We start from the raw sequence: 27,850 nt of genomic DNA, 5'->3' as shown, positions 1-27,850 counted from the left end.
TGTCAACATTATGTTCATAATGGTCAGGCTTTAAAGAATAGGGTTTAAATAACCCATTCAATATACAAATTTAATTTTCATAGTCATTTCAAGTGTAAGAAGGAAAAGATGCTTTAAATACAAAATGCACAATATACTGATGTATCAGTGTATAGACAGTGGATTTGTTTTTTATTGATGACACCGAGCGGTACATTTAAAGAGACACTGAGGTTTAAGACAATTTTACCCTCAAACACTGAAAAAATAGAATGTCCCTCACCACGTGAAGAAGCCTAACCTTGCAAAGTCTGGTGCTTTCCAAAAGACATTAGAAAGAAAGTAATACTCTGATGAAGGTCTGTAGGGACAGCAGGCAACTATTCAATCAAAGACTGTATTTTGAAAATATTGATCTTCTTTTTAAAACACCTGCACTAGATAGATTGGCGGTTTTTGCTTCAGGTAATTGACATTAGAGAGAGATCTGATCATTAGCAACATTCAAAAGTTAGATTCCTGAGTGTTGTGACACTTGGTTTAGTTTCCGTAGTGCTAATCTATGAAACTGTGAAACAACTCTGTCGACACACTTGAATTCTCCTTATTCTATTTGAAATCTAACCATCATTTAACCTTCCTTAAAATGACACGCACATTGCATCCCATAATTGCAGTATGAGTTTCTTCTAATCCTCTTCCAGCTCCTTAAACTGGGCAGGAGCATTTTGGATAAATTCTGAATCATCATCGAATTAATCTGATAAATACACTTCATCTGCCCGAGGCACCGGTACATACCAGGTGTTCCACATTGGAAATGTCTCGACTTGTGTTTACGAGCACAGGCTTACGTCACACAGAAAGTGAAACACACAAATATAGACATCTGACATCTTACACTTGAATAAAAATAGCAATAACGTGGTAAAGAAATATTGCATTACAGTGGTGACCATTGCATGTATGAAATGTGTAATGTGTATTTGTAAAGCGCTTTGAGCATCTGGAAAAGCGCTATAATAAATGTAAGGAATTATTATTATTATTATTATAAGTTATTGAAAATGTTTTGCTTAGTAGCCATATGTACTTGAAACATAAACTGCTCATGATGCCATTCAATAACCTCTTATAGCATTTCAAACATAAAATGAATTTTAATGTGCTCATGGTCGAGCAAATTTTACAGATTTATACACAGTTTTAATAATTTAATCTAGAAAGTAAGTCATATTTTAGAAGATTATCTCATATGTAAATAAATGTGTGCATATAAAAGTATGGCTGCTTAATAAATGCACTACAGCAAGTACAATATTCTTAGAATAATATCATGTAGAAGAAATGTAATAAATGCATTAGATTACATTACCACCGAAAAACACAAGCATGCATACATCAATCTGGATGACATGTACTCATGCATAAAAAAAAAACAAATACACACAATGGTAAAATAGAAAAGCATGCACTAAAGCACAATATATCACTTACAACACTGATACACACACCCAGTCAACATTTGCACATAAAGAGAAGACAATGCAGTGGTGATGTGTGGTAGGTATCTCAGGAGATGGCTCTGTTGCTGTGGAGTTAGCTGTGTAGGTATTTTAACACTAACAGGGGTTTTAGGACCTGCAGGGACACCCAGGACAGATCCCACATTATAATGGCTTTTCCTTGTGTTAAAGCTTGATAAACCACAAGTAAAAGAACAAATAAGCGCCAAAAGTTAGAGGGGTGAAAACTATCCATTTCTTTCTCTCTCACACACGAATTATCGCGTGAAATTCCTGTTGGCATGAACTGTGGAGAACTAAAAGGAATAGAAGTAATTTAATTGATATATTCACTTGAAAGCAGAAGCCATGAAAGATACCGTGTTCTTATCTCACTACAAAATGAGCCAGAGACCAATTAAGACTGCTTCCTCTCGCTCGATATTATCAGAAACACAGATAGAATCTTCTGGTATTTCCTAGTGTTCAGTTACGCAAACTCCGACTTGATATCTGATATTTGAGGTTGCTAATGCAAAAGTTTCCACTGAGGATGTGCAGTCACTTTCTGCACAAGAAGACTTCAGGAAACCATGACGCAGTCAGAGGGCTGAGCTCTTTTAGGAGGGGAGTTTACACTTTACACTTATTATTCACCTCGAGCACAATAAGCTTCATTTTGGGAAGGAGACCCTTTGTATTTGTTCTGGGTGTTTTTGTTGAAGAAAGACAAAGTTGAAGATGAAACTCATCCTGTTCTTCGTTATCTCCTGCCTCGCCTTACATAACGGAAACGGTAAGACGACAATTTTATTATAAACTATTTAGTGACGAAGCCCACAGAAGACTACATGTGGATTATATTTAGAAAGGCTGTACTGGATACAAGTCAACATATTGACAGATTAGGAAAAGTACTTAAATAACTACTTTAATAACTATACTTTTCCCGAATATCCTAACAATACCCGAGCTGTAAGTGGTCCAAACTGAGGTCTAAGGGCCGTCAGGGGTCCTTTGATTGACAAGAAATATTAGGAACTGACACTTTTTGCCTCACAATGTCAGCATAATGGGTTACCGTAAGTAACTATGACTCAACTTCAGGTTTCTCTTTCTTCACTACTGAGCTGGTGGCAGGGAAAGAAAACACACATTTAAACTTTGATAACATGTTATGATGAGGAACAAATATCAACAATTTGAGGTTCATGAGGGAACACGTGTGGGAGACCCTGTCTGGTATTATGTATGTTAAATCGGAAAGAGTGAAGGCGTTTCAGTTTCCACATAAGTTTCTCTTGTGGCTGTTGAAAAGTGAGAACATGTAAGGGGGGTTTTTGGACTTTTTTCAAATATGGAAAAAGGGAACTTTATGGGAAAAACCCTAATAAATGAATAATACATGATACATGTTTTTAAATAAAATAGTAATATTGCAGGCTCTACTTACAAATATGTATGGGTCCTCCATATCAACAGTATTACAAGAACGGTGATTTTTGTTTTTTATATTGTTAAAATTTGACCACATTTAGAGTTTGTTATATGTTCCCAAAGAATATAAAAATGCTGGGTTTTATCTAAAAAGAACGAATAAATTGCCTATTGCCCTGTTCCTTACAGGTTCTGCCAATTACTACAGGCCTTGTCCTATTACTAATAGGAAAAGCAGCCAAATCATGATTGTATTCCGTTAAATTGGGTTAAAAAGGAACTGATTAAAGGCATTGACACCTTACCTGTGTAAAATATAAGTAGGTGTTGGCGAATAAGCACACTTAACGGCAACAACTACACTTGTTGAACATATAGCATTTCAAACTACTTGTCACACACTCATACAAATAAAACTCCATCTCCAGTTAAATGAGGTTGATACAAGTGTCAGATAGCACAAGCCTATGATATATACATTTGGTAGCAGTGTCAGTGTAATGCAGAAATGGCACACCAACCTTTTCTTAGACTTTTTCTTTTTAAATATATGATTTTATTCGAGCACAAAAGCACTTACAGTGAGGGCAAAACAAGAAAAGGTGATTTTGGTGTACTTTTGAAAATAAAGTCCATAACAGAAAGCTCAACATCAATCATCAAACAGTCAAGATCTCCGGATCAGATGATAGCTGTTGGCTAATTTCTTTACAGAAGAGATGCTCTATGATCACCTTACTGTGGTGTGTTGAGAAAAGGGCTGCAATGCCTTTACTTCCTATTCTTACACATTACATAAGAGAATAAACAGCACTGAAGCCTATTAAGCCAGCCGTCGTTTACCCTCTTGCAGAATAATGTTGTAATCTAACTGTAAACCTTAATAGTTAAACTGAACTGATCCAGATGAACAACCAGATATTGCCTAATACAACTCTTAGTGAAGTGAAATGTTGCATAAAATCTTGCTTTAAAAAAACACATATTGAACATCAACCGCCCCTCTCTCTCTAGGAGCGCCTAGAACTGCTGTGTATAAGTTTGTGAAATGTAACCCTGAGGGCGACCAGGCCAACTGTGTGACCCACCGGGGTCCAGAAATGTCCTTGACCCCAGACCTACCCAACAAACTGCCTGCTGCAGATGCACAGTATCTGTAAGTATTCATGTGTGTGTGTGTGTATCTTTGTGAGAGTGACTGAAACCCCACCTGTTTTGACATATTTGTATGAAAGATTTTAAATTGCTTTTTAGTAATTTATTATCAGGTTTCTTGCTTTTCTGAATTTGTATCCTAATAATTGATTGCATTATTTGTATTGTGCTATGGATAAAAGCATCAGCTCGATGAAATGATATGTGTACGAGCTGTGTGGCTGAATTTGTTTGCTATTCGACTTGCTCTGTGAGTTTACTTCAATGATTAAATAAGTTTGGAAAAAACAACTATCATTGAGATAACATTGTTTGTTGTAATGTCAGATAAATGCAGACTTTAAATATAACAAAATGCAGATGCTGCATTGGATCTACTCCAACATCTATCTCTGAGTGTATGCATGTGTGTGAGACCATATAAGTGTGAGGTAGGTGGCCAAGAAAAGCCAAAATTGACGACAACGTGAAGGAATAAAGAAAGACAGAGGGACCGACACAAAGACAGCATGGAGGTTAGAGGTGCAGTCAAAAGAGTTCACAGAGTACAGTAGGAGTACACATGATTTAAAGCAGAAGGTGTACATCTTTGGCCTGTTTTGTTTCACCTCCCTGCACAAAGAGATCATTTGATGCAGCTTTAAGGTAGATTTGATTTTGGTGTCATGATAAAGTTTATTGTAGACAAAATGGGGAAATTACAGCTGGCCTATGCCAAAAAACTAGAATCAACATCACTAATTTCCTCCTAAGGCTTAGGTCTGTGTGTGTGTGTGTGTGTGTGTGTGTGTGTGTGTGTGTGTGTGTGTGTGTGTGTGTGTGTGTGTGTGTGTGTGTGTGTGTGTGTGTGTGTGTGTGTGTGTGTGTGTTTGTGTGTGTGTGTGTGTGTGTGTGTGTGTATGTGTGTTAACCAAAAAGAGTATGTGTGATTTATATATTTAAATGTGTGTGAAGTTTCTGTCTTAGCCCTCAGTTTCCTCTTTTAGTATTCCTCTAACCACCACCAATCCTATCAGCTCATGAGCTAATGCTCAAAAAGAGGAAGTGATGATTGATTGCTTCAGCATCAATGTTCCCAAAACACAAAAATAAATCGAATGCTACTCTTCTACGCTACTATCGGATCACATGATTTTACCAGAACTGATCAATACTATGGGTCAAAAATCCAACTGAGAATTACTCCATTTTGATGCTTCTTCAAACAATTTATGATTTAGAGTTAGAGACTTAAAGACACAAAGAGACAAGGAGTGTAGATGGCAGAAGGTAGTGAATTGAAAGTATGGTTTAAGACTTGAAAATTGAGGTTATGAATCGATGTGCTGTTAGCTGGAGTGTTATCTGCCTCGGACATCGTTTCAGCTTGCTTAAAGCAGTAATGGCCTCAGCACAGCCCTCCTTTGCAGCTCGTCTTGAACAGGAAACCGTTTGGGAAGTGTTGAGAGGAAGTGGGCTGTGACGCCTTGTGGGCTGCTGCTTCTGGTCTATTGTTTTGTTACTGCGTATGTGCCGTACTAGTCTGGTACTCGTGTGAGAAGTACTGTTCATGTATGTAAAGGATATTACTTTAATTGCAAGTTGATGTTGCTTCCTTAGTTTCTCCAAAAAGTGACATATTTGTTGTTAAATCTTTCTTATTTGACTCTAAAACAGGTGTAACACAAAGCTAAATAAGGGTCAGACAGATTTCAACATAGCACAGTTTGTTCTTAAAGTACTCAGATGAGGTCAATTGAGGCAAAATACGGGAAACAAATATTCTTTGGACAGTCTTTAAAAGCTGTGACATCATCTGCCTAATCTACATACCTGATATGAATTGATATTATGTTTCCTCACACAGTAAATCTATATGTTTGCTTCTTTATGCATACATCTGCGAAATGAACAATCTTAATTAGTTTGAGGCTTATTATTATTATTATAGCTGTGTTACTTACTACTGGTGTCATTGTTGATGAACATGAGCACGGTAACATACATGAAAATGATTGATAGCCTTCTTAAAACACACAGCTACTTCATGCAAAACGTTCTCACATTTGTTCCAATATCCAACCCTTTTGTTTCAGTGATGCAGAGCCTGAGGTGGGTGAGAGTCCACCAAGTGAGGAGGATGTGGAGTTAGAGATGGAAGAGGAGGAGGAAGAGCCAATGACTTCCGAGGAAGGGGAGTCCCCTGTGTGGATTGACGATGGCTCTGGATCTTTCGAGGGTTCTGCCACTGAAGATATGCTGATGGCCGGCCTGCCCTTTGGGGCTGCTGAGAGTGACACAGGCTCCGGGGAGTCCTGGGCAGAGAAGGGGGAGGATCTTTACAAAGGTAATATTTTGGAAAAGTGTCTTAAGTTGCATGGAATCAATAGTTTTCAAGTTCCTCATTTTTGTCTGATCTTTGTCTGACCTGTTTTTCTGCTCGCAGTTGGGGCTGGCGCAGTTGGGGTTGTGAGGGGCATGAGGCGGCTGTTCCCTCTGGTTGGTGAGGCAAAGCCAGCGGAGCAGGAGCTGAGAGAAGACCACCTTCTGCAGCTCTAGACTATACACCCACCATATACATGAGGCTACCATCTGTTTTTTTTCCAACCTGTCTATTCAAATACTAAAACAAATATTGCACCGCCACATGGTTGCTTGGACATTGACAAAGGCCAAATATATATTTTATATTCCCAGTGCTATTGGTAGGAATTACTCTCCTCGCAAGAGAACAAGTGTAAACAATGAAAAAGTAGCTGCCGAAGTAAAAGAATGGTCTGCATAAATGAGACATATACATGATTTGATTTAGCTTAACCTGTATATGCATTTCTTTTGTGGAAAAGACGAGTAAGTTGGAATTAAGTTTTTACTATAAATTTGGAATATGCTTTGATGTGTAATATCAGTGCAATAAGATAAAGCCTATGTCCATCCTTTGCTCACTCTCTGCAGCTGTGGTTCCAATTTTTGGAGCTATGAGGCTTGTTGTTTTAAGACAAACAAAGACATATTTATATAATTGGATTCCTTTGTCTGAAATGTTGTGACACCTTAGCCTTACCCTGGAGGGTTATGAAAAATATTGTGAGAACTTGAACAAAAGAATCTTGCAAACCAAAACCCCTCAGGAACAGATTCACCCAACCGTAACCACTGTGAGCTGAAACATATTCAAAATATGTATGATGCAAATGCATGCATTTTATCATGCTCTGCACTGTCTAATTTACATTTGAAGTACAATAAAGGATTTATAACAAAAGTGTCAATTGTTTTTTTTAGGAGATTTTGTCAAAAATGGTGTGCTATCTGATCTCTGCAGTCAGTTTACTAGTTTGAGTAGGTTTGGGGTGAACAGAGTTTCATTGAGTTTATTCAGTCCTGCTCCAGCCTTCACTTGCTTGCTTGAATTTAGAAAATGTAATTTTCTAGAAAAAAGTTATTGTGTAAAAAATAATAAATGAATATAAATGTAATATAGTTTCATTAGTTTGTCCACTAGAGAGCACTGACATCATTAATTTCACCTGCAAAATAAATAAAGATGCTCAGTACATAGTCACACATTTTGAATAACCAAAATGATGGTGAGTACCTTGTACTTTACTACAACACATGAGTGTTTTTTTATGCACGAAAAAATATTAGAAACAGAAACAGGCTTATTACCAGGTAGGTTTACACGTACTAGGAATTTGACATGGTGTCGTGGTGCATACATAAAAGTAAAACAAACATTTAAAACACAGGTAGAGAACTAGAAACATATTAAAAAATAATAAAAATATGGTAAAATATATAACAGTATTTACATATGGAATAAAAAGGAATAACATATGGATACATACAGCATACTGTTCACACCAGGGATATAAATACAAAGTAAAACATGAACAAGTTAATAATAATATGAAAAGAAAAAAGAAATGATAACAAAATGTGATAAAAATTCAGATACAATGTTGGCCAATTACACTTTTTTTGTTATAATGCTGAAGTTTGGTAGAAGTCTCCAACATGTAGTTTGAAGTCAGTCTCTCTTCTTATAAGTATGGACATTTCCCATAGATGGAAAGTATGGACATTTATGGGAAATACTATTTACTGTCATTACTATGAGTAGTGTGTCTGGTTCTCCACCCTGTGACTCAGTATCCCAGGGAGATTTTTAGCTCCCTCCCCCCGGACAACACACACATGACCCGGGTCACATGACGGTACGCCTCGGTACTACCTCCTGGTTCAAAGACTGGTTACACGGAGCGAGGCTAGCTGTTAGCTTCAACTGTCGAGACAGCCAAGATGGTGAGTGTGAAAACAAACCTCAGTTGTTCGGACTACACTGAAATAACCTGGGGTATTTATTAATAAAAAACTGCATTTAAACTGACCCCCAGTTTTACTTGACAGCAGCTTTTTAACATTTAAAACCGGACAGGAAAGCTAGCTGGGTGGTGGAGTTAGCATCAGGCCGCCTCTGCTTTCTCAATTATGTTTTGGCTAGTGAGCTAACGGCCCAGCAGCTTTGGTTAACGATGACAGCAACCAAAATAGTTGTTTTCTAAATTGAGCAATTCGTTATCTTGTCATTGTTTGTAACCTAGCGCTGCCATGAAGCTTAGGGAAATGTCAATGGTAGCTAACGTTCTTATTTTGCGAAGGGTAATGAGAAATTCTATCGTATATCACAAGCATATTTTATAAGAGAGACAACTCTTGAAATTCCTAATGTTTTGTTGTTAACATGATATGATGGTTGGAAAAGCGTTGATTGATTCGTTGAATTAGTAAAGGACAAATACAAGTTGACGCCCACTGACTTTGATGCACTGTTGCTATATTTATCATGTTTGCTCCTGTGTTGCTCATAATGTTGATTTTGGAGTTTATACTAGTATTTTCTATATGATCTATGCATTCGTTTACGAGATTTAATGAATTGAAAGAATCCCACTCGTGTGCTGCAGACAGTGATTGGTCTCTCCTGATATCGGGATGATTGGGCTGAGTCCTTCATATTCGCTGCATGCTGAAGCATGTGTTAGTGACTTTGTGCCAGCTCAGAGGAGAGTAATGTGACTGTGCAGCTGATGATAAGTGATTGAGTTAGTGTGCAAATAACAGATAGGGAGTCGCTGTGTGGGATGTATAAGATTACTACTTCGGACTAGAACCGACTAGAACACATGAATCAGTCCCATTAATGTGCACACATGTATACTCTCGTATAAATGTTACCTAATCAGTTGTGGTCTTGTTAGTGATTATTGCAGAAAGCTACATACCATTGTCATCGATCAGAGTTAATAGAAATGTGTTTTTACAAACCCCAATAGCCTCAGTTTGCTGTTAACTACAAAGCAACCTGTGACTGAAGTTTTATTCAGTCTCTTTGATAAAATCAGGAGAACAGAGATTGTCCAGTCTTTCTATGAATTTGTGTTTTCTGTTTTGCGTTGTTGACCTGTTTTGGCTTGTTGCCTACACCACTTATAATGAATCTTGACATTTAAACTCAAAGATATCGACTGTTATTTTTGCCTTAAAACTGTTCAGTTCATGCTTTTCAGAAGGAAACGTTTTCTTCTGTCCAAGTACTTCCTAATTTACTCTGAATAAACACTTAGTCAACATAGTATACTGACGCACCTTTTTAAATGTTGGATGTTTTCAGAGTTTCCTAGGAGGTTTGTTTGGGCCGGTATGTGAGATCGACGTCCTGCTGAACGATGCAGAGAACAGAAAAACAGCCGAGTTGAAGACAGAAGAAGGGAAAGTGGAGAAACACTACCTGTTCTACGACGGAGAGTCTGTGTCTGGCAAGGTAAACTCAGTTTACAGAGATACCAACTTTCACAAGGTTCATTAGGCATTAATACACATGGGGAAGTATGATTTAACTCTGCTGTCAATGTATTTATTAGTTTACAGTGCTCAGTCACCACCAAATGGACTTCTGGGCTAACGCAGTTTATTCTGGGATCCTCTCTTTAAATGAGCCAAGTGGGAAATTAATGATCATTTTATGTTTGTGCAAGATTTGATCAGACTTGGGAGACAGTGAGACATGTATGTCTAAGATACCCAAATGTATCAGCTGATATAACAACTGAATTGAGTAAAGGCGAATCTAGTATATAGTAGGGCTGCACGATATTGGAAAAAAAACTGACATTGCGATTTCCCCCCCCCCCTGCGATATATATTGCGATATGAAAACATACAGAAATTGAAGAAAATACCGTTTTTTCCTCCGCAAACCATCCTTTCTTGAACTTTAATGCTATTGGTATTTTTTTTAACTATATTTAACCGGATGAAGGATTTTAGTCACGGACGTCTGGATCTTAAGTTTTAAGAGCAACAAGCTGAGCTAGCTCGGTTAGCAGCGCCGAACTGCCCTGGAGAAACACATGAAACTACTTTGTTCAGTGTTTTTACCTTTAATCACCGTCCGTTTGCTTTGGAGATTTGATTGTGATTGTGCTTTGCTGTGCATGCAGAGCCTGCATGATGTAACTCACTCAAGTACCCCTGACATCAATCAATCAATCAATCAATGTTTATTTATATAGCCCAATATCACAAATGTTACATTTGTCTCAGTGGACTCAAGTACCCCTGACATGAGAGCTGCGCAAGTTTTCCTTTTGTAGCAAGCAGAAAAATAATTGTAACATGACGTGTTTGAGTTAATTTTACTACTTAATATCGCAGAAATAAAAACAATAAAAAATTGCACGTCCTGCGATGTGAATATCGCGCATATATCGTGCAGCCCTAGTATATAGTAAGTAATAACATTGGTTGGCTCCTGTCAGAGAGATGTTGCCCTTACTGGATATTCTTAAGATGACTCTTTCAACTCGTATGATACCTCTCCAGGTGAATCTAAATGTGAAGCAGGGAGGAAAACGTCTGGAGCACCAAGGCATCCGCATCGAGTTTGTTGGTCAGATAGGTGAGTGTGTTTGAAGTGCTGCATGATGTGTTCATTGAATGGAGATTTGTAATGTCTAAAGTTAGTATGGTGGTGCTGACATATAACCTCTAACTTATCTTATGCAATTAGTTCTATGAAGTATTTGAAATGCTAAATGAGTGCTTTAGTTTTACAACTGGAAAAGGGCATGTCACCAGAAGGCAGCTGGGGCTCTCATGTGGCTAAAGGGTTTAACAGAGCATGTGGTCGTCATGTGCCGCCTGCTGTAGTAAAGCTGAACCCTCCTTCAACTTTTGCAGGAGAAGGAGGGTAATGAAAGCAGTGTTTTAAAGAGCATGGGTTTTAAACTAAACTACTGTATTAAACGTTATGCAGTGTGTTTGAATGGTCTTGAATTACACACCATCCCTATACATCCTCTGTGCTGTATTACAGAGCTGTTCTCTGATAAGAGCAACACCCATGAGTTTGTGGACTTGGTGAAAGAGTTGGCTCTACCTGGAGAGCTCGCCCAGAACAGGAGCTACGACTTTGAGTTCATGCAGGTGGAGAAGCCGTATGAGACCTATACTGGAGCCAATGTCAGGCTAAGGTATATTTATTACACAGTTTGAGTTAACACATGGTTTTATTATCATATGTTTGTCCCAAATTGTTTAAGGGTTCATTCATAACGCTGACATTTCAAGAAAAAATTCAACATTGGAGGCTGCACAGCTTTTTTTTCAATCCAAACATTTTCTAAACCTACAGAGCCTATATTATTGATAATGTACAGAAACAGCCACATTATGACCCATTTGTAATCATCAGTACATGTCAAAATACTATAAAAACACATTGTGGGTTGTTTGAGTCCACACATTAAGGAGAAGGAAAAGACTCTCACATCTGCTTTTTTCCCCCCTCCAAAATATAAATGATTGATATCTTTGGATGTTCATTCTAACTCTTAAAGCTTGCTTTGTCTTTGTCCTCTTCTCGCAGGTATTTCCTCAGGGTGACAATAGTCCGTCGTCTGTCTGACTTAGTGAAGGAGTACGAGCTGATTGTCCACCAGTTGGCCACATACCCAGACGTCAACAACTCGATCAAGATGGAGGTCGGCATAGAAGACTGTCTGCACATTGAGTTTGAATACAATAAATCCAAGTAAGACTAATTTCGCTTTAACTCTCCTGGAGAAGTCTTTATTGTTTCCGCAGTCAATCCAAATAAGACCTGGCCGAAAGTCAGTTAAAGCAGCTTCTCTTGCTGTGTATCTTTGTCAGATACCACCTTAAGGACGTGATTGTTGGGAAGATCTACTTCCTGCTGGTCAGGATCAAGATCCAACACATGGAGCTACAGCTCATCAAGAAGGAGATAACAGGCATAGGTAAGAAGTAGGGCTCCTCGATTATGGCAAAAATCATAATCTCGATTATTTGGGTCAATAATTGATATCACGATTATTAAAAACGATTATCCATTTACTTTGAAAACATCCATTTATTGGAGAACAAAAATGTGAACAGTATGTTTTTAACAGTTGATTACCCTGAACTGTAAGTAGTTATAGTTATCCAACTGAAAAACCAATACAAATAAATAAAAAGTAATTAAAAATATAAATAATTAATAATAAAAAAAATAATCGTTTTATTTCGATTACGTTGTTTTCATAATCGTTGCACGCCATAATCGTAATTGCGATTAAAATACGATTAATTGAGCAGCCCTAGTAAGAAGCCAGTGTAGCCACGTGTAAAATGAAACTAACACAGGTCAGACATATGGCTGGTATGCACTAATATATATATTATATATATATTTTTTCCTTGTACGATGTGAGGGTCTAAGGATAGAGGGTGTCGTTTTTCTCATACTGATATTCTGAACAATCTGTGCTGTTGTATTTGCTGTAAAGTGTCTCTACTGTAGGCTAATTTTATTCTATGTACAGCACTTTGGCTCGACCAAAAATCATTTATAAATGTGCTATATAAATAAAACGTGATTTGATTATATATATAATATTATTAATAGTAGCATAAATCTGAACAATGTAGTCCATCTTCTCTGCTCTACTTCACTGTCTATAAACTGTTATTTTTTGTCCCAAAGGTCCCAGTACTACCACCGAGACAGAGACGGTCGCAAAGTATGAAATCATGGATGGGGCTCCAGTTAAAGGAGAATCAATTCCCATTAGACTGTTTCTGGCAGGTAAGATCTCTTGTCTTCCCCTATGTCCTGCCTTTTAATCTCCTCTTCTCTTTAGTGAAACCGAATTTCAGGCATATCGTATTTAGGCTTATCGTAGTGTTCATTTCGATCTTATTAAACATTGAACACCAGCGTATCACATTCACGTTCCTTAAGTATCCTTAACTAGTCATGAAATATATTTTTACATTATATATTTCTGATGTTTAAGGTTAAAAAATGTTCGAAGGGAGGCACTTAATTCGGGTCAGAGTAGGACCGTTATTTTTTTTTTTACGTGCATGTTTTTCCTGAAGGAGCGCTAGCAGCCATTGTTGCTCGGCCTCTAACCGCCTGCCCGTGTTCCTCCTTGGAGAGCGGCCTCCAGGCAGGTTGGCATCGAACAGTTGTGCTTCGGGGACAACGCTTCAACCAACCAATAGCTTGAGCCTGCTCTTGACCCCCTTTTTGCGCTCTGAACTGATGTCCCATAACAGCACTCTTGTATCAGTAACATTAAATACATTCTAGGCTTGGTTTTTCACCTATATCCTCATGTTTAAATCATCTCCAGATTTAAAAGCCGATATTTAATAAATTAATTTGTGCAGATGAATCATTGATTACATCTTCTGTTTCCTCCAAAGGATACGACTTGACACCTACCATGAGGGATGTCAACAAGAAGTTCTCTGTACGCTACTTCCTCAATCTGGTGCTAGTGGATGAAGAGGACAGAAGATACTTCAAACAACAGGTAACACACTTCCACTTGACCGATAGCTTTATTCATATTCTTTACAAACTTCATATAGATCAAACGGTTATATGTTTGTCAATAATAATTGTTGTCACAATATTGTGATATCGTGACAGGCAGCCCTTAATTCATTTAAACTCTCTGTAGTCTCTAATTTTTCATTCCTCCATTTGTTCTTCTGCTTCTGTGCTTAGGAGATTGTTTTGTGGAGAAAAGCTCCAGAGAAGATTAGGAAAAAGAACTTCCAGCGCTACGAGTCTCCTGAGCCCCGCACCCAGCCAATGAGCGCTGAGCAGCCGGAGATGTGAGGTGGCGCTATGAACTGAAAACACACACAGACACACACCAACTCTTCACTGCTGAACAGCCAGAAGTGTGAGAGCTACCACACTATCTCCCTGGACTGAGAATTGTATACATGAATACACACAACATACCTTCAGACATCCACATCACCACTCTAAAGCTTCAGATGTGAGCTGTCTGCCCCCCCCCACCCCACTCTCCGCCGGACTGAAACACTTGCATACCGACGCACAAGCATAGAATCCAAGAAGGCTGAAAGCTAAATGTCAAGGCAAGAGTGCAAACGAGGAAGGAATAGTGAGACAGCCGATTTGATCCTGGTGTCTCAGACGAGCGAAGCCATAAAGCCTCCGTTTGTTGATTGCAAAATAAAACATGAGCAAAGAGGGGATGGCTACAGATGACTACAACATCGTTTATCCCTTTCTACTGCAACAGGAGCTTTTTTGTTTGCATATTTGGACCGCACAGTTCATGTCATGTCTGAACGAAGGACATGAGGCTAAGCTACAAGTTGAAAACAAGATTTCCCCAGTTGTTGTTAAATGTGTTGCAACAGGCGGTTTCTTCCATGCAAATGTCTGTGTATTGCAACAAATGTCCATGTAGACATATATTTAATCTTCCAGCTATTTAGTGAAAATTAAAAATATCTGTATCATTTCAATGTCCTTTACTTCCAAGTTAATCATTCAGAGCTGCAACTAATCATTTGGTTCCGCACATTCTTGATAAATCTCTTAAAATGTCATTAAAAGTGAAAAACTATTTCCGAAAGCCAGAGGTGACATCGACAAATGTCTCGTTTTGTCTGACCAGGAGTCCAAAAACAATCACATACTGGAGAGGAACACGTTGAAGGCTCGGTTTTTAATAGATAAAACAAGAGATCTGCCATCAAAACAGTCGATTCACTAATCGTTGCACAGACTTAAATCCACTGCTTGACAAAGACTCTTAACTTCAATACATTTTAGTCTCATCTTATTATCAATATTTAATGCTGTTTTCACTGATAATCGTTCTCTGGCACAAGCCTTAGTTTGATATTACACGTGCTGTTTATTTATCATTCATCTTGAAGAATAGAAAAACATTTGTAGTTTGTCTTTCCTAAGTTATTTTGAGTTGGTTCACTCACTTACAAAAAGAAGATTTATTTTCCCCCAAGATGTCAGTGCTATGATCAGTACAGATGAAATGCCAGTGCCTCCAAATGATTGGGGTGGAAGAAGAAATATAAAGAGATATATCAAAACTTAGACACACCTAAAAGCTGTATTGCAAAATGTAATGAAATATGGTTATAGGTCATTTGAAAGTGTACACCTTTTTATAAGTTCCTGCGTCGGCTGGTGACAGCTGACTCACGTCCCTAAATGCAGGACTTCTCTTTTCTTTAGCATCTTAAATTCAAAGCTTAAAATGCTGGAGGAAGTTGTCTGACTACTTGTATCTGAAGAAAATGTTCATGTTATCACCGCATGAGCTTAAATGATTCAAAATGAAACGATGCTAGATTTACTGTCAATTTGTGATTGCTGGTTTGGTATAAGTAGAATACTAATGTTACAAAAATGTCGTCTGATAAGCACTGGAAGGGATGCTGCATCGCTTTACTGTAAATCCAACATTATTCCACTGTGACGCTCAGACTGGGAGTTTAGGTCTTGCTTTAAAGACACACAAACTGTGGTGTTACCAGTTTGTGTGTAGGTTGCATTGGCTCTTAAGCTCTGAACTGTGGCCAGGTTTGCACTTTCCCCTTTGATGCTTAACTTTGTTAAAGAGGGGCATGAAGGCTGAAGCTAAACATTACTCAAGGGCAACTCCACCTCAGAGATCCCCTGTGTCTATAATGGACATTATGCTGTCATTTATATATCACTACTTGATTGAATAAGTACAATATGTTGTTGCTTTTTGTCTCTTACATGTGCAAGTCATGCTGTCACATTATGTTGCATTTCATAAAACTCTGAACACTAACATCTTCTGTTCAGATGTATTTGTTATTTTCTTTTGTGTGGAAACAGTGTGATTTATTTGCAGGTTACACTTTTATTCAGCCTTTCAGACATATTTGTAGTCTTTCTAAAAACACTGTATAGGCAGGGTTTGTTTAAATGCCTTCAAAGGAAACACTTCAATGCCAAAAGTCATCTACTGCATGTTCATCTTTACACAATGTCTAATCATTGTGTGTGTGTGTGTGTGTGTGTGTGTGTGTGTGTGTGTGTGTGTGTGTGTGTGGTGTGTGTGTGTGTGTGGTGTGTGGTGTGTGTGGTGTGTGTGTGTGTGTGTGTGTGTGTGTGTGTGTGTGTGTGTGTGTGTGTGTGGTGTGTGTGTGTGTGTGTGGTGGTGTGTGTGTGTGTGGTGTGTGTGTGTGTGTGTGTGTGTGTGTGTGTGTGTGTGTTCCAAATATATATATATAGCCAAAATAAATCGTGAATAAAGCAAATTTATACAGAATAGCTTTAGAACAACACTCTTTCTTTATTAAAAAAAACATATGGTCACAAGAGTTCAGTTCTTTGTTTACAGAAACGTCTCAATATGTTTCGTACAAATAATTCCTACGGATTGACAACTGTGTGTAAAATACTTACAGCCTACTTATCCTGCTGTCACACATTCAATTAGATTATTATTGTTCCAAATCCACCTTTATTTATTTCGGATGACCACCCTGGGAAAGTGCAATACGAGACTAATTGTTTGCTGATTTGTAATAACTACCTTATTGTGAATATTGTTTTTTATAGACAGCTGATGGAAATGTGCACAAAGTAGTCTCACAACTGAAACTTTGACAGGAAGAGTTCAGTGGTGGGTGGTGTGGTCAATCATTTTAAAGTCAGCATTTCTAAAGATTTGGCTTTAAGGCTGCTGAAATATAAACAAGTGCATTCACTCCAGTTCTGTACTGAAAGGTAGGGTAGGTAAGAATGGAGAAACCAGCTCGAGTGTGCTAGAATTTGAAAGTATGCAGCCGACAAAAATCTGCCCCTTCCTTTCGTTCTGTACTACCTACACATTTCAAATACTTAGTATTCTTCTTGAGTATTTCCGTTCTTGCTACTTTATACTCCACTACAACCAAGAGACTAATATGGTTCTGTTAACTCCATTACAATTACCTGACGTTATATCAGTTTTATACGTTTTCTGTTCAGTAAGAAAAAAACATTTACATTTGTTTGATTAACAACATAAACAACTTTTACCTAAATAGACATAATAAACAATTCTAAACCCTCATGAGTCTGTGTACCTTCGTATCAATTGTTTTGTCTTTCGTAAACCAGTAAACAGCAAAGTGACTGCAATACTTCTTGTTTTAATGTAGGGATGGTTTATTTGATTTTAATTATTTTCTAATGTATGGATTGTTTATTTTGATTTGTTATACTTTTTTTTTATTTGTAATGCATGGATTGTTTATTATTTTTACATTTGTATAAAAGCAAACAATCCATACATTAAAAATAAAATAAACAATTAACCTGGCCATTTAATAAGCTGAAAAAATATATATATATATTGCTGTTGCTTAAATGTAAAATTCCGTTTACTTGTGTAAAAAAAAAAAGGAACAATGATTTTGTCGCTTTTCCGTTTACAAGGATACTCAAGGTCACATTAATACAGCAGCAATACTTATCCAAATCATCACCATTATGTTCTTTATTACAACACTGACAGTCAACATTTTCCTCTTTTACTTTCATACTTTAAATCCTTTTTCTGATACGTACTAAAATACTTTTACTAAGGATTTGAGTGGTGGATTTTAACGTGGGTTGAGTATTTTTACAGTTTGGTTTGGTATCAGCCTTTTCTATATGTACTCACTCAAAATAAAAAGAAAGCGGGACATTTAGCAGAGGAATAATATCTGTTGCATATACGATCTTAGGTTTACACTATATAGAAGTCATATAAATGGCCTGTTTAAAAATACGTCATTTTTTTCACAATGTCAAACGGAAAAATCATGACAAGTTATTTCATCCATTTTAAACAGTATTGGCTCATTTAAGCAAGTCGTTTTTATTGTGTTTTGAATACAAATCATTGTATGGTCAAAACGCAAAACAGGCACATTTGTGGGCAGCTAAATCGCGACGGGTCCTGTCCCACGTGTAAGCAGGAAGAGTGTTGACCGTCCTCTGGTGCATCTTGAAGTTTCTGGTGTGATATAATCCACATATTTACACCTGATAAACACCATGGAGCGACAGTAGCACACATTTTGCACATAGCCCGCAGAAGGTGCTAACAACCGGGTTAAAATCGACTCGCAGCGATGTCAGCTAACCGGTGTTTGCACTTGTTTTCTCGGCTTCAGCGGCACATTATCCCCCGGGCTGCCCGTTGTCCTGTGTCTTCTGGCTCTGCTTTGTTGCACAGACAACACCAGGATGGCTCTCAGGTTTCCAGAAGAACAGTTTCATCAGACAGCTTTTCTTCAAAACCCCCTGACACCTCTCTGTTTGTCCCGGTGTCTCTGAAGGCTGACGCCTCGGAAAATGGGGATGTGGGGGTGGAGCTGACACAGCCCCTCGATAGAAGTGAGTACATTTACCAGAGCTGTTACAAAACGTGCACAACTACTAACACAGTGAAGCGATCGTAGGCTGTGAAGATCTTGTATCTCAGGCTGACTCCAACAATGCCCATTAAATATGTTTGAGAAAGTGAAAAGTAAAATGAGACATACATCCAATATCAGGCCTAAAATATGTTAATATGTGTACACAGTATTGCAAATGCAAACTGCATGAATAAAGTATAGTTTAGTGAAGTGCCAAATGAGCATACGTTTCAAATGAAATTATAGAGAACAATAACTAAAATGCTCATTAAATATGTTCAAGAAAGTGGAAAGTAAAATGAGAAATACATAAAATAATAGGCTTAAAATATATATAATGAACACAAAGCCCAATGTAAGGTTGTGGCACACCTTAATCCCCACTAATGTAATACAAATTGTATTAGGAGACGTTAAATTAGAGAATATTGCCAATTATATTATTAAAGTGATGTAAACATGAATGTTGTAAATATATGCATAATGAATAATATAATAACTACATCAGTGTGCACTAAGTAAAGTATGTCAAAGTTAAGTGGTTGTTTTTGTGTGCTTTTGCTATCTTTAGATGCCTCAGTGTATTTTGAACACCGTGTGTATTTTTTTGATTAGCTTTCTTGTAATAATAGACATCAAACTAATTGTGTTTCTCTAATTCAGCTGAACTGCTGAAAGTTCTGAACAAGTTTTATAAGAAGAAGGAGATGCAGAAGATGGCAACAGACCATGGCCTTGATGGTAAGAAATAATAAGTTGTTCATACTTTGCTTTCAAAAAACGTCTGATGTAACACATTGCTTGAAAGGGCAATACTGTACATGAATGATGGCTTGTTGTCTTATGTGTGCATGTGAATGGTTTACTTGAAGGCAAATTGCTGGTCACACATTTGAGTCAATCATCATCATCTCTGAGATCCAGCTGTTGCTGAACAGCAGCTGTAGCAGCTGGGGTTGTTAACTGCAGCTGCCTTGGTCCTACCCAGTCTATGGTCCTACCATACAATACACTATACTGTATAGTCCCTGTTAGGAAAGTAACTCCTCCGCAGATAAAGATCTTACATAGTGAAGGAAAATAAATGTACCCATGGCTTTAGTACACATGCAGATAGCACATATAAACATACACAATACACACCTACGGACAATGGCGACCACACAAAAGATTTTGTGAAGTTTTAAAATGCTGAAGTCGGAGTGATATGGACAGAAATCTAACAGCATGCTATGTGTGGTGATCATTTTGTGTGTGTGTTTGTCTGTACAGCTCGTCTGTTCCACCAGGCCTTCATTAGCTTCAGGAAGTATGTTCTGGAAACGCTGTTCCTTCCTGCCGATCTGCACATCATCCTCAGTGACATCTGCTCCGGGTCAGGTGTGTTCACGTTTAATAAAACCTCAAAATAGAGTTTGTCAATAGATCATTTTGATAAATTACATTGAAACTTTAAATAACTTAATTTCTGTTCTCCAGGTCATCTTGATGACATCTATCCGTACTTTATGCGTCATGCCAAGCAAATCTTTCCTATGCTGGACTGTATGGACGACCTGAGGAAGATCTCAGACCTCAGAGTTCCTGCCAACTGGTGCGTATTACAGAGACGACTGTTCTTTATACATCTGATATCTGCAGGTATACATCTTCACTGGCCTCACAATTGGACTTGATTAAAGTTCACCTGTCAATGATTCTCAGTGCATCTCAATGAAGGGCATCCCACATGTTCTGATTTACTCAGTCAGACAAATCTGAAATCCCTTTTCAATGCCAGACAAAACTATGGTTGTCACATAGCAGCTCTAACATAGGACACTTCCTGAAGGCTTAAGGCATTCTACGAGCTTTCATTACACTGCATATATTAGCATCACGGCTAGTGGACATTTAGCTCTTCTACAATGTCTTACACCTTCTTTATATTTCTATTTTTTCAGCCTAACATGGTGAAAACAGATTAGCTTATTTTGAGAGTAAGAGCAAATAGTTGACAGACTGCCGAGAGTTGAATGCAGAGAGTCTTCATCTTTGATCAGTTGAGATTTACAAGCGCAACACTAAATTCTATTTATGTCCTCACTCAGATAGTTAAGACATTTCCATACGTCTACTTAACGTCTAAACTCCTCCACTCTACTGGCTGTAGGTTGTATTCACCATCTGAATGTGTGTGTCTTAACTTGCACTGTGTTACTTTGTGGTTACAGTCCTTTTGTGTATGTCTGTTTAATCAGGTACCCTGATGCTCGTGCTATCCAGAGGAAAGTGATTTTCCATGCTGGTCCCACTAACAGCGGTAAAACCTACCAGGCCATCCAGCGCTACCTGGCCGCCAAGTCTGGAGTTTACTGCGGCCCCCTGAAACTACTGGCCCACGAGATCTTTGAAAAGAGCAACAATGCAGTACGTATTTGTCTTCTTCTGTCATCTCTTTGGTTTAAAGCAAAACACCATTGCTTTTACACATCAATCTTTTTAGGTCTTAGTGGGTACTACTTAATATTAAAGCAAGTTTGTATCTAACGGTCGATCCTGTCTTTTCCATTTTCCATCTCTGTGAAGAAGTCATCTTTAATCTCTTTCTCACCACACCATATTGTTGACTATTGCCCCATGTGTTTATTTGTTTGTGTGTGTGTATTTGCAGGGTGTGCCTTGTGACCTGGTCACTGGAGAGGAGAGGAGCTTCATGGACCCCGATGGTCGAGCATCTGCTCACGTGGCCTGTACCATTGAGATGTGCAGCGTCACCACACCTTGTAAGTAAACACTATACATACAAACCTTTTAGTTCATACAAGAAAACTCAACATTTCTCTATTGGACATTGTAATCACAAAAACTTAAATAAACTTTCCTTTGTATTAAAGATGTAGTTCACATTTAATTCATGTTTTAGACCCTCCAGAAAAACGCGGGCTAAAATCCTTGATTATGCGATTAAACATGCAGGGTTTTTATGTGATATTATGCGGGAAGTTGCGAAATATGCTAAATTTTTTTTTTTTAAACATTGGGCTGTTTTATTTATTCTCTCTCACACACAACCTGCCACTAACATTAAACCCCTTTACTATTCAATTAAACACATTCAATGTTTATTTATTGTAAAAGCAATTGGGCTATTTTAATCACACTCTCTCTCTCTCACACACACACACACATACACACACACACACACACACACACACACACACACACACACACACACACACACACACACACTTCTCCGCCTCATTCTGTTCATTCATTTACTCGTTCGTTATCTGACCAGCTTCGATCTTGTAGGCTACTCACTTCGTTTCTTGTAGCCCTCGAAAGGGTTTTGGAGGTTGATGCCTCGGTGAACGTGAGTTGTTTGGCTTTCTTGTCCGCAGCAGCAGAAAGCATTTTCGAATCTTTGAATGAATCAAAGTGGGTCGTCACCGTCGATGTTCTCTTATGCTCCAACACACAGTTGCACGGGGTGCAGAATAGTTTACCCCCACTTTCGTGCAAGATATCGGGGTACTGCTTTGCCCGGTCTTTAGCAAAAATGTTCGTCGGTAAATGAGATGGATTAGATTTTTTCATCTTGGTGTTTTCTCTCTCGTGTGAGTTCCACACGTTCACTCTACGGTGTTGTTTACCTTCTGTGATGCGCGAGCTGATGACGTCGCGTCATCATCATCATCACTACTTCACGTCAAGACGAGTAAACTTTTTTTTTTCTCAACCTTGTGTGGAAATGTGGGGATTATGCGGCCTTTTGATAAATATGCGGCCTTTTAAAAAATCTGCGCCATTTTGCTGATTATGCGGTAAATTCTGCGATCGCAGAATCGCGTTTTTCTGGAGGGTCTAATGTTTTGTGTATCTCTATTTATAGATGAAGTTGCTGTAATTGATGAAATTCAGATGATCAGAGATCCTTCCAGAGGCTGGGCCTGGACCAGAGCACTACTGGGTTTGTAATACACACACACACACACACACACTCTTAAACTTTCTTGTACCATTCAGTTTATTTCCAAATGTAACATCATAATGAATCAATGAAAGAATAAATATCTTGTTTTGTCACATTACGACACATGCCTACAAATGCATGATTTTAGGCAAAATAGACACATCTCTAACGTCTTGTAAACTCATTTTGCATGATCTGCTTTGAATTTGATGTTTCCGAGTTTGGCAGCTGACATGTTCTTTGTATTTGTGCAGGTCTCTGTGCGGAGGAGATCCATGTGTGTGGGGAACCTGCAGCCATTCACTTTATCAGAGAGCTGATGTTCACCACTGGAGAGGAGATGGAGGTACGGCTGTAACATTTAGAACGGCAGGAAGTGAGGAGGTCACTGATGTTATTCACCGTTTTCTTTTTTTAATCATTGTCTTTTTGTAACCTCTTTCTTCCTCTCGCTCTTCAGGTCAACACCTACAAGCGTTTAACTCCATTTGAAATCTTGGATCATGCTGTGGAGTCATTAAACAACTTGAGACCAGCAGACTGCATTGTCTGCTTCAGTAAAAATGACATCTACTCCATAAGCAGACAGATTGAGGCCAGAGGACTGGAATGTGCTGTCATTTATGGGAGCTTACCTCCAGGTGAGTTCTGCTTCTCGTCCGGTGTGAATAAGGGTGTTTTTTAGAAGGACTTATAGGTAGATGTATGTTTGTGTGTAAGGACAAAACACCTTTTGATGACAAAGGGTTAGCTGTAAACGTGAATGTGCTCTTCCATCCATGGAGCATCTGCCTGAAAGCGGTGTACCGTTTCTGTTATTTGGCTGCAGCTTGAACCCAAAATGTGTCCAGAAACAACCTGAAAATCAAAGAAATGCAACATTTATGTCATGCATGCACTCTACCAACCAGTATTTGAGCTTTTTGTGGGACTTTTCTGTGATTTACAGGCACCAAGCTGTCCCAAGCCAAGAAGTTCAATGACCCTGATGACCCCTGCAAGATACTGGTTGCTACAGATGCTATTGGCATGGGCCTTAACCTGTAAGTACTATCATTTTATTCATCTTTATTTAACCAGAAAAGAACAACAACAACAATTAATTTGACTATCAAGTAGATGACAATAACTATACTGATTATCCTTTGGTCCACCTTTCTTCTCTTCTTTCTCCAGGAGTATAAGACGTATCATCTTCAACAGTCTAATAAAGCCTAATGTCAACGAGAAAGGGGAGAAACAGATGGACACCATCAGCACGTCACAAGCTCTGCAGATAGCTGGACGCGCAGGGAGGTCAGTCTCAATTCCACTTGTAGTGTTCAAATTTAGGACAGGGAAAGGGGTTGGAAACGTTTCTAGATTATTAAACAAGTTTCTATCAAGGGCTTTTTTAAACTCATGTCCTCTGTCACTTTTCTTAGATTCTCCTCCATATATCAAGAGGGACAAGTTACCACCATGCACAGAGACGACCTGCCTGTTCTGAAAGAGCTCCTCAGCCGCTCTGTAGAGCCCATACAGGTGATGATTCACACACAAACACACACTTGTTTTCTTTCGGTAAACCCATAAAATAAATAATCAAAAAGTATGGATTTTGATGGATGAAATCATCTCTCCTCTGTCTCAGACTGCAGGTCTGCATCCTACAGCAGAGCAGATAGAACTGTTTGCGTATCATCTACCTGATGCTACCCTGTCCAACCTTGTCGTAAGTATTTCCATCTTTTCATATATTTAGTCTCTGACATTTTGTGACTAATAAAAATTGCTATCTAGAATTGGTTATGTTTTGTTTTTGTGGTTTGGTTTATTACTTGCACACCATAGCCTTTTTCTCACAAACTGATGCTTCTCCTTTGCCTTGCAGGACATTTTTGTCAGCCTGTCTCAGGTGGACGGCATGTATTTTGTCTGCAACATTGACGACTTCAAGTTCCTGGCTGATATGATTCAGCACATCCCACTCAACCTGAGGTCACGCTACGTCTTCTGCACTGCTCCCATCAACAAGAAACAACCTTTTGTATGCACCTCCTTCCTAAAGGTAAGGATGAGTGGAAGCAAACATGGGAAAGAGACAGGAGATTAAAGGAGGTCAATTGAGGGGGACAAGCCATTTTACGATTAGGGCTGGGCGATAAATCTATATGGTAATATATCCTATTAGAATAACATCTTATCACAATTAGTTCATATATCGAGATATCATGATACACAATTAAATCACCTAAATTGATAGACATTAAAACTAGTGTCTTAGTTTCAACATATTTCCTTCCATTTGCTTGTCTTAAGCTTTTCATAGAATCCTACAGCGTCGTCCCTCTGATCTGGTTCTTGTTTCTCTTTCAGTTTGCCCGTCAGTTCAGTCGGGACGAGCCGCTGACGTACAACTGGGTCTGTCGCCACGTCAGCTGGCCTCTGTCTGCACCCAAAAACATAAAAGACCTCATTCACCTGGAAGCTGTTCACGATGTGTTCGATCTGTACCTCTGGTTAAGGTAACGCAGTGTTTTAAAGTATTTCCACCTCTTGTGCCTGTCATTTTAATTAGATCATTATGGACAGTTGACGTTTGACTGAATCATGTTTTAGTTATGTGCGAATCTTAGTTAGATTTCACATCAGCATTATATTCACAATATTAACAATCAGCTTTTATATGTACAGCCATTAAACATTGGAATATGCTCAAGCTGTCCTTAAAACGTGAAATCTTGAAAACATTAATTTGACCATGAAACACATTTATTATATTTAAAGTCTCTGCTGTGATAAGTTGTTATAGTCAGGGGTGCACATAACTTTCTCAGTGAGGTACTCAGATGAGTACCTGGAGTCTGTGTTTGGTACTCCAACTTCTGGCTCCACTCAAAGTAATTTGATGAAGCCCTCTGTATCGCGAACGTCAACGGGGGGGCGCGGGGGTGCTAGTGGAGTACTTCAGGAAAGTCGACCTCCGCAGCCGGTTGGCGTAGTTTTGGCACAATTCCGTTGTACAGACCGACGTTAACAGCAGCCCTGTCTGTGCACACGGAGACCGACTCTGTCGTCCGGTGATCTAACCGCCTTCTGGAAAAGCTTCACAAGTACGTCGGTACGCAAATGCGCTTTGTGACACAAGTGACGGTACGCATTTCAGATTGTTGCCGTGCATGCGTACCTGCGTACCAGTTATGTGCACCCCTGGTTATAGTTGTGTATGCTATGTACTGTTTTTAGTGTTTGTTTTTGTGTAACTGCCCAGACGCTGCAGATGGATATTAGCTAATAGCTAAATCTGGCATAAAGCCTCTTTGATTTTTTTCATGCTTGGTCCTTTCTTAATAAAGAGGTCTGTCTGTCTCTGTAGCTACCGTTTCATGGACATGTTCCCAGACACGGCAATGGTTCGGGAATCCCAGCAGGAGCTTGATGACATCATAAAACAGGGCGTCCGAAACATCACCCTTCTCATCCGAGCCACCAACTCCTCCATCACCGCCCCCCTGGGCAGCAGGCGGGGACAAAAGGGTGCTATTAGCGGAAGTGCCAGCGCTGCTAATGTGACCAATGTGAGCAATAAAAGAGCTGAAAGAGGCCCTGTGGAAGAACTGATGGACAGCTCTCTGGCTGGTCGTCTGGTGAGAGACGGGCTGTTGACTCCTGATTTGCTCCGGCAGCTGCAGGTGGAGTGGTCAAAAAATAAAAAGCAGGAAGTCCCCAATCAGAGCGCACTCGATAAAGATTACAGAGATAACACCAGGGTGAAAAATAAAAGGAAGAAGTAGTGAAGAAAACAAGACGGGATCCTTGCTGCTCCTATGGAGAGGGATAATTGATACGAGCCTTGGATAATATCTGGAGGTTTGATTCAAATAAATCATGTTTTTCTGCCCTGGAGGTATCATTAAAGCTATTAAACATAAAAATGTAGCTTGACAAGACCGGTTCATTCATAGTAATTTGGTCTGGACACCAGATTAATGGGTAATTACATGTTTTGCTTACATTTACCCTAATAAAAGCTGTCATTGTATTCTCCCTTTTCACTGGGAGATTAAAATACATCACAGTGGAAGATTATTCAAAACTGTCTAATTACCCAACAACAAACTTTACTGACCACATTTTACATTTCAATATTTGGATTTAGCGCCGAAGAAACGTATCTGTTGTCACGCATTAATGTGGGAGATGTGATGTCCTGCCTGAGCTATCGGCCCACAACTAGAAGCTGACAACATTGTTTACCACGATGTTTTAATGGAGAGTCACTTGGTGCCGTAATGCTCTTTGAGAAGCATTGTGACCAAGAAACATTTTAACATGCACTGTGAGTGTGTGTGTTATGCAGGTCTGCAAAACGTTACTTTTGATTTGTAAACTCAAATGTGAACCCTCGGAACGGCGTGAATATGTATGCAACCTAATTGAGCGGTGAAACTAATCTGAAATAAATGTATATTGATTACAGCCCTGTAAGTGTCCATATACAGATAAAATGCCATATTTTTTCTTGTTTGTATATTTAAGATGAAAACACAAGTCAATTAAAAATGTACTATGTTTTAACGGTCTTGATTTCATGTGTATGTTTTATTGAGCAGCTCAAACCTTGAGTAAATAATGCTAACGCATGATGAAAGAAAAGCAATTGGCATAATTCAATCAAGACTTTCACAAGAGAATTTTCAAAAGGTCATGATGAGGAAATAAGGGCTCTAAAGAGATTCAATCAAATGTACCAATTTGCAAAAGACAAAAGATGAGTTTATCAACAATAGGGACCATCTGAATGTCCTTTTACCAAATCAGTTGGAATAACAAAACATGGATGTTCCTCTACAGAACATCAACAAATCCCTTTAGATACTGCTTTACCCTTCTTTACCAATTGAAGTGGTCTTTTTAAAGCTTGTTCTAAATGTTTATTGTAGTTATGTTCAAGTGTCTAAACAATGTCTTGTGCACCCTTTCACACAGTTACACAAAATGTAGTCTTGATATAACTAAACTTTATTGTTGTTGGTGTAAGATAGAGGTATTAAGTTATTTT

The 27,850-nt window shown here is 38.6% G+C and overlaps 3 protein-coding genes across 3 annotated transcripts; all 3 read left to right on the top strand.

The window, feature by feature from the left end:
• The first annotated feature begins 2,001 nt into the window (after positions 1–2,001).
• Positions 2,002–7,320, top strand: srgn (serglycin). The gene is made up of 4 exons (XM_034224334.1): positions 2,002–2,280; positions 3,936–4,077; positions 6,152–6,402; positions 6,502–7,320. The coding sequence occupies exons 1-4, from the start codon at positions 2,226–2,228 to the stop codon at positions 6,612–6,614; spliced, it is 561 nt and encodes a 186-aa protein (XP_034080225.1). The 5' UTR covers positions 2,002–2,225; the 3' UTR covers positions 6,615–7,320.
• A 925-nt stretch (positions 7,321–8,245) lies between these two features.
• Positions 8,246–16,269, top strand: vps26a (VPS26, retromer complex component A). Its single transcript, XM_034224333.1, has 9 exons — positions 8,246–8,363; positions 9,733–9,882; positions 10,944–11,019; positions 11,437–11,593; positions 11,989–12,153; positions 12,273–12,379; positions 13,108–13,209; positions 13,836–13,945; positions 14,143–16,269. The coding sequence occupies exons 1-9, from the start codon at positions 8,361–8,363 to the stop codon at positions 14,254–14,256; spliced, it is 984 nt and encodes a 327-aa protein (XP_034080224.1). The 5' UTR covers positions 8,246–8,360; the 3' UTR covers positions 14,257–16,269.
• A 2,294-nt stretch (positions 16,270–18,563) lies between these two features.
• On the top strand, positions 18,564–27,370 carry supv3l1 (SUV3-like helicase). Its single transcript, XM_034224326.1, has 16 exons — positions 18,564–18,828; positions 19,515–19,592; positions 20,124–20,231; positions 20,331–20,445; positions 21,092–21,260; positions 21,505–21,616; positions 22,726–22,803; positions 23,061–23,152; positions 23,267–23,447; positions 23,756–23,849; positions 23,983–24,102; positions 24,231–24,330; positions 24,440–24,520; positions 24,680–24,856; positions 25,165–25,313; positions 26,165–27,370. The coding sequence occupies exons 1-16, from the start codon at positions 18,564–18,566 to the stop codon at positions 26,580–26,582; spliced, it is 2,337 nt and encodes a 778-aa protein (XP_034080217.1). The 3' UTR covers positions 26,583–27,370.
• The last annotated feature ends 480 nt before the right edge of the window (positions 27,371–27,850 follow it).

Source organism: Gymnodraco acuticeps, unplaced genomic scaffold (assembly GCF_902827175.1).
Source record: "Gymnodraco acuticeps unplaced genomic scaffold, fGymAcu1.1, whole genome shotgun sequence".
In the NCBI taxonomy this organism is placed as follows: domain Eukaryota; kingdom Metazoa; phylum Chordata; class Actinopteri; order Perciformes; family Bathydraconidae; genus Gymnodraco; species Gymnodraco acuticeps.
The sequence above is the reverse complement of the archived record's forward strand: the minus strand, read 5'-3'. Positions and strand labels throughout refer to the sequence as shown.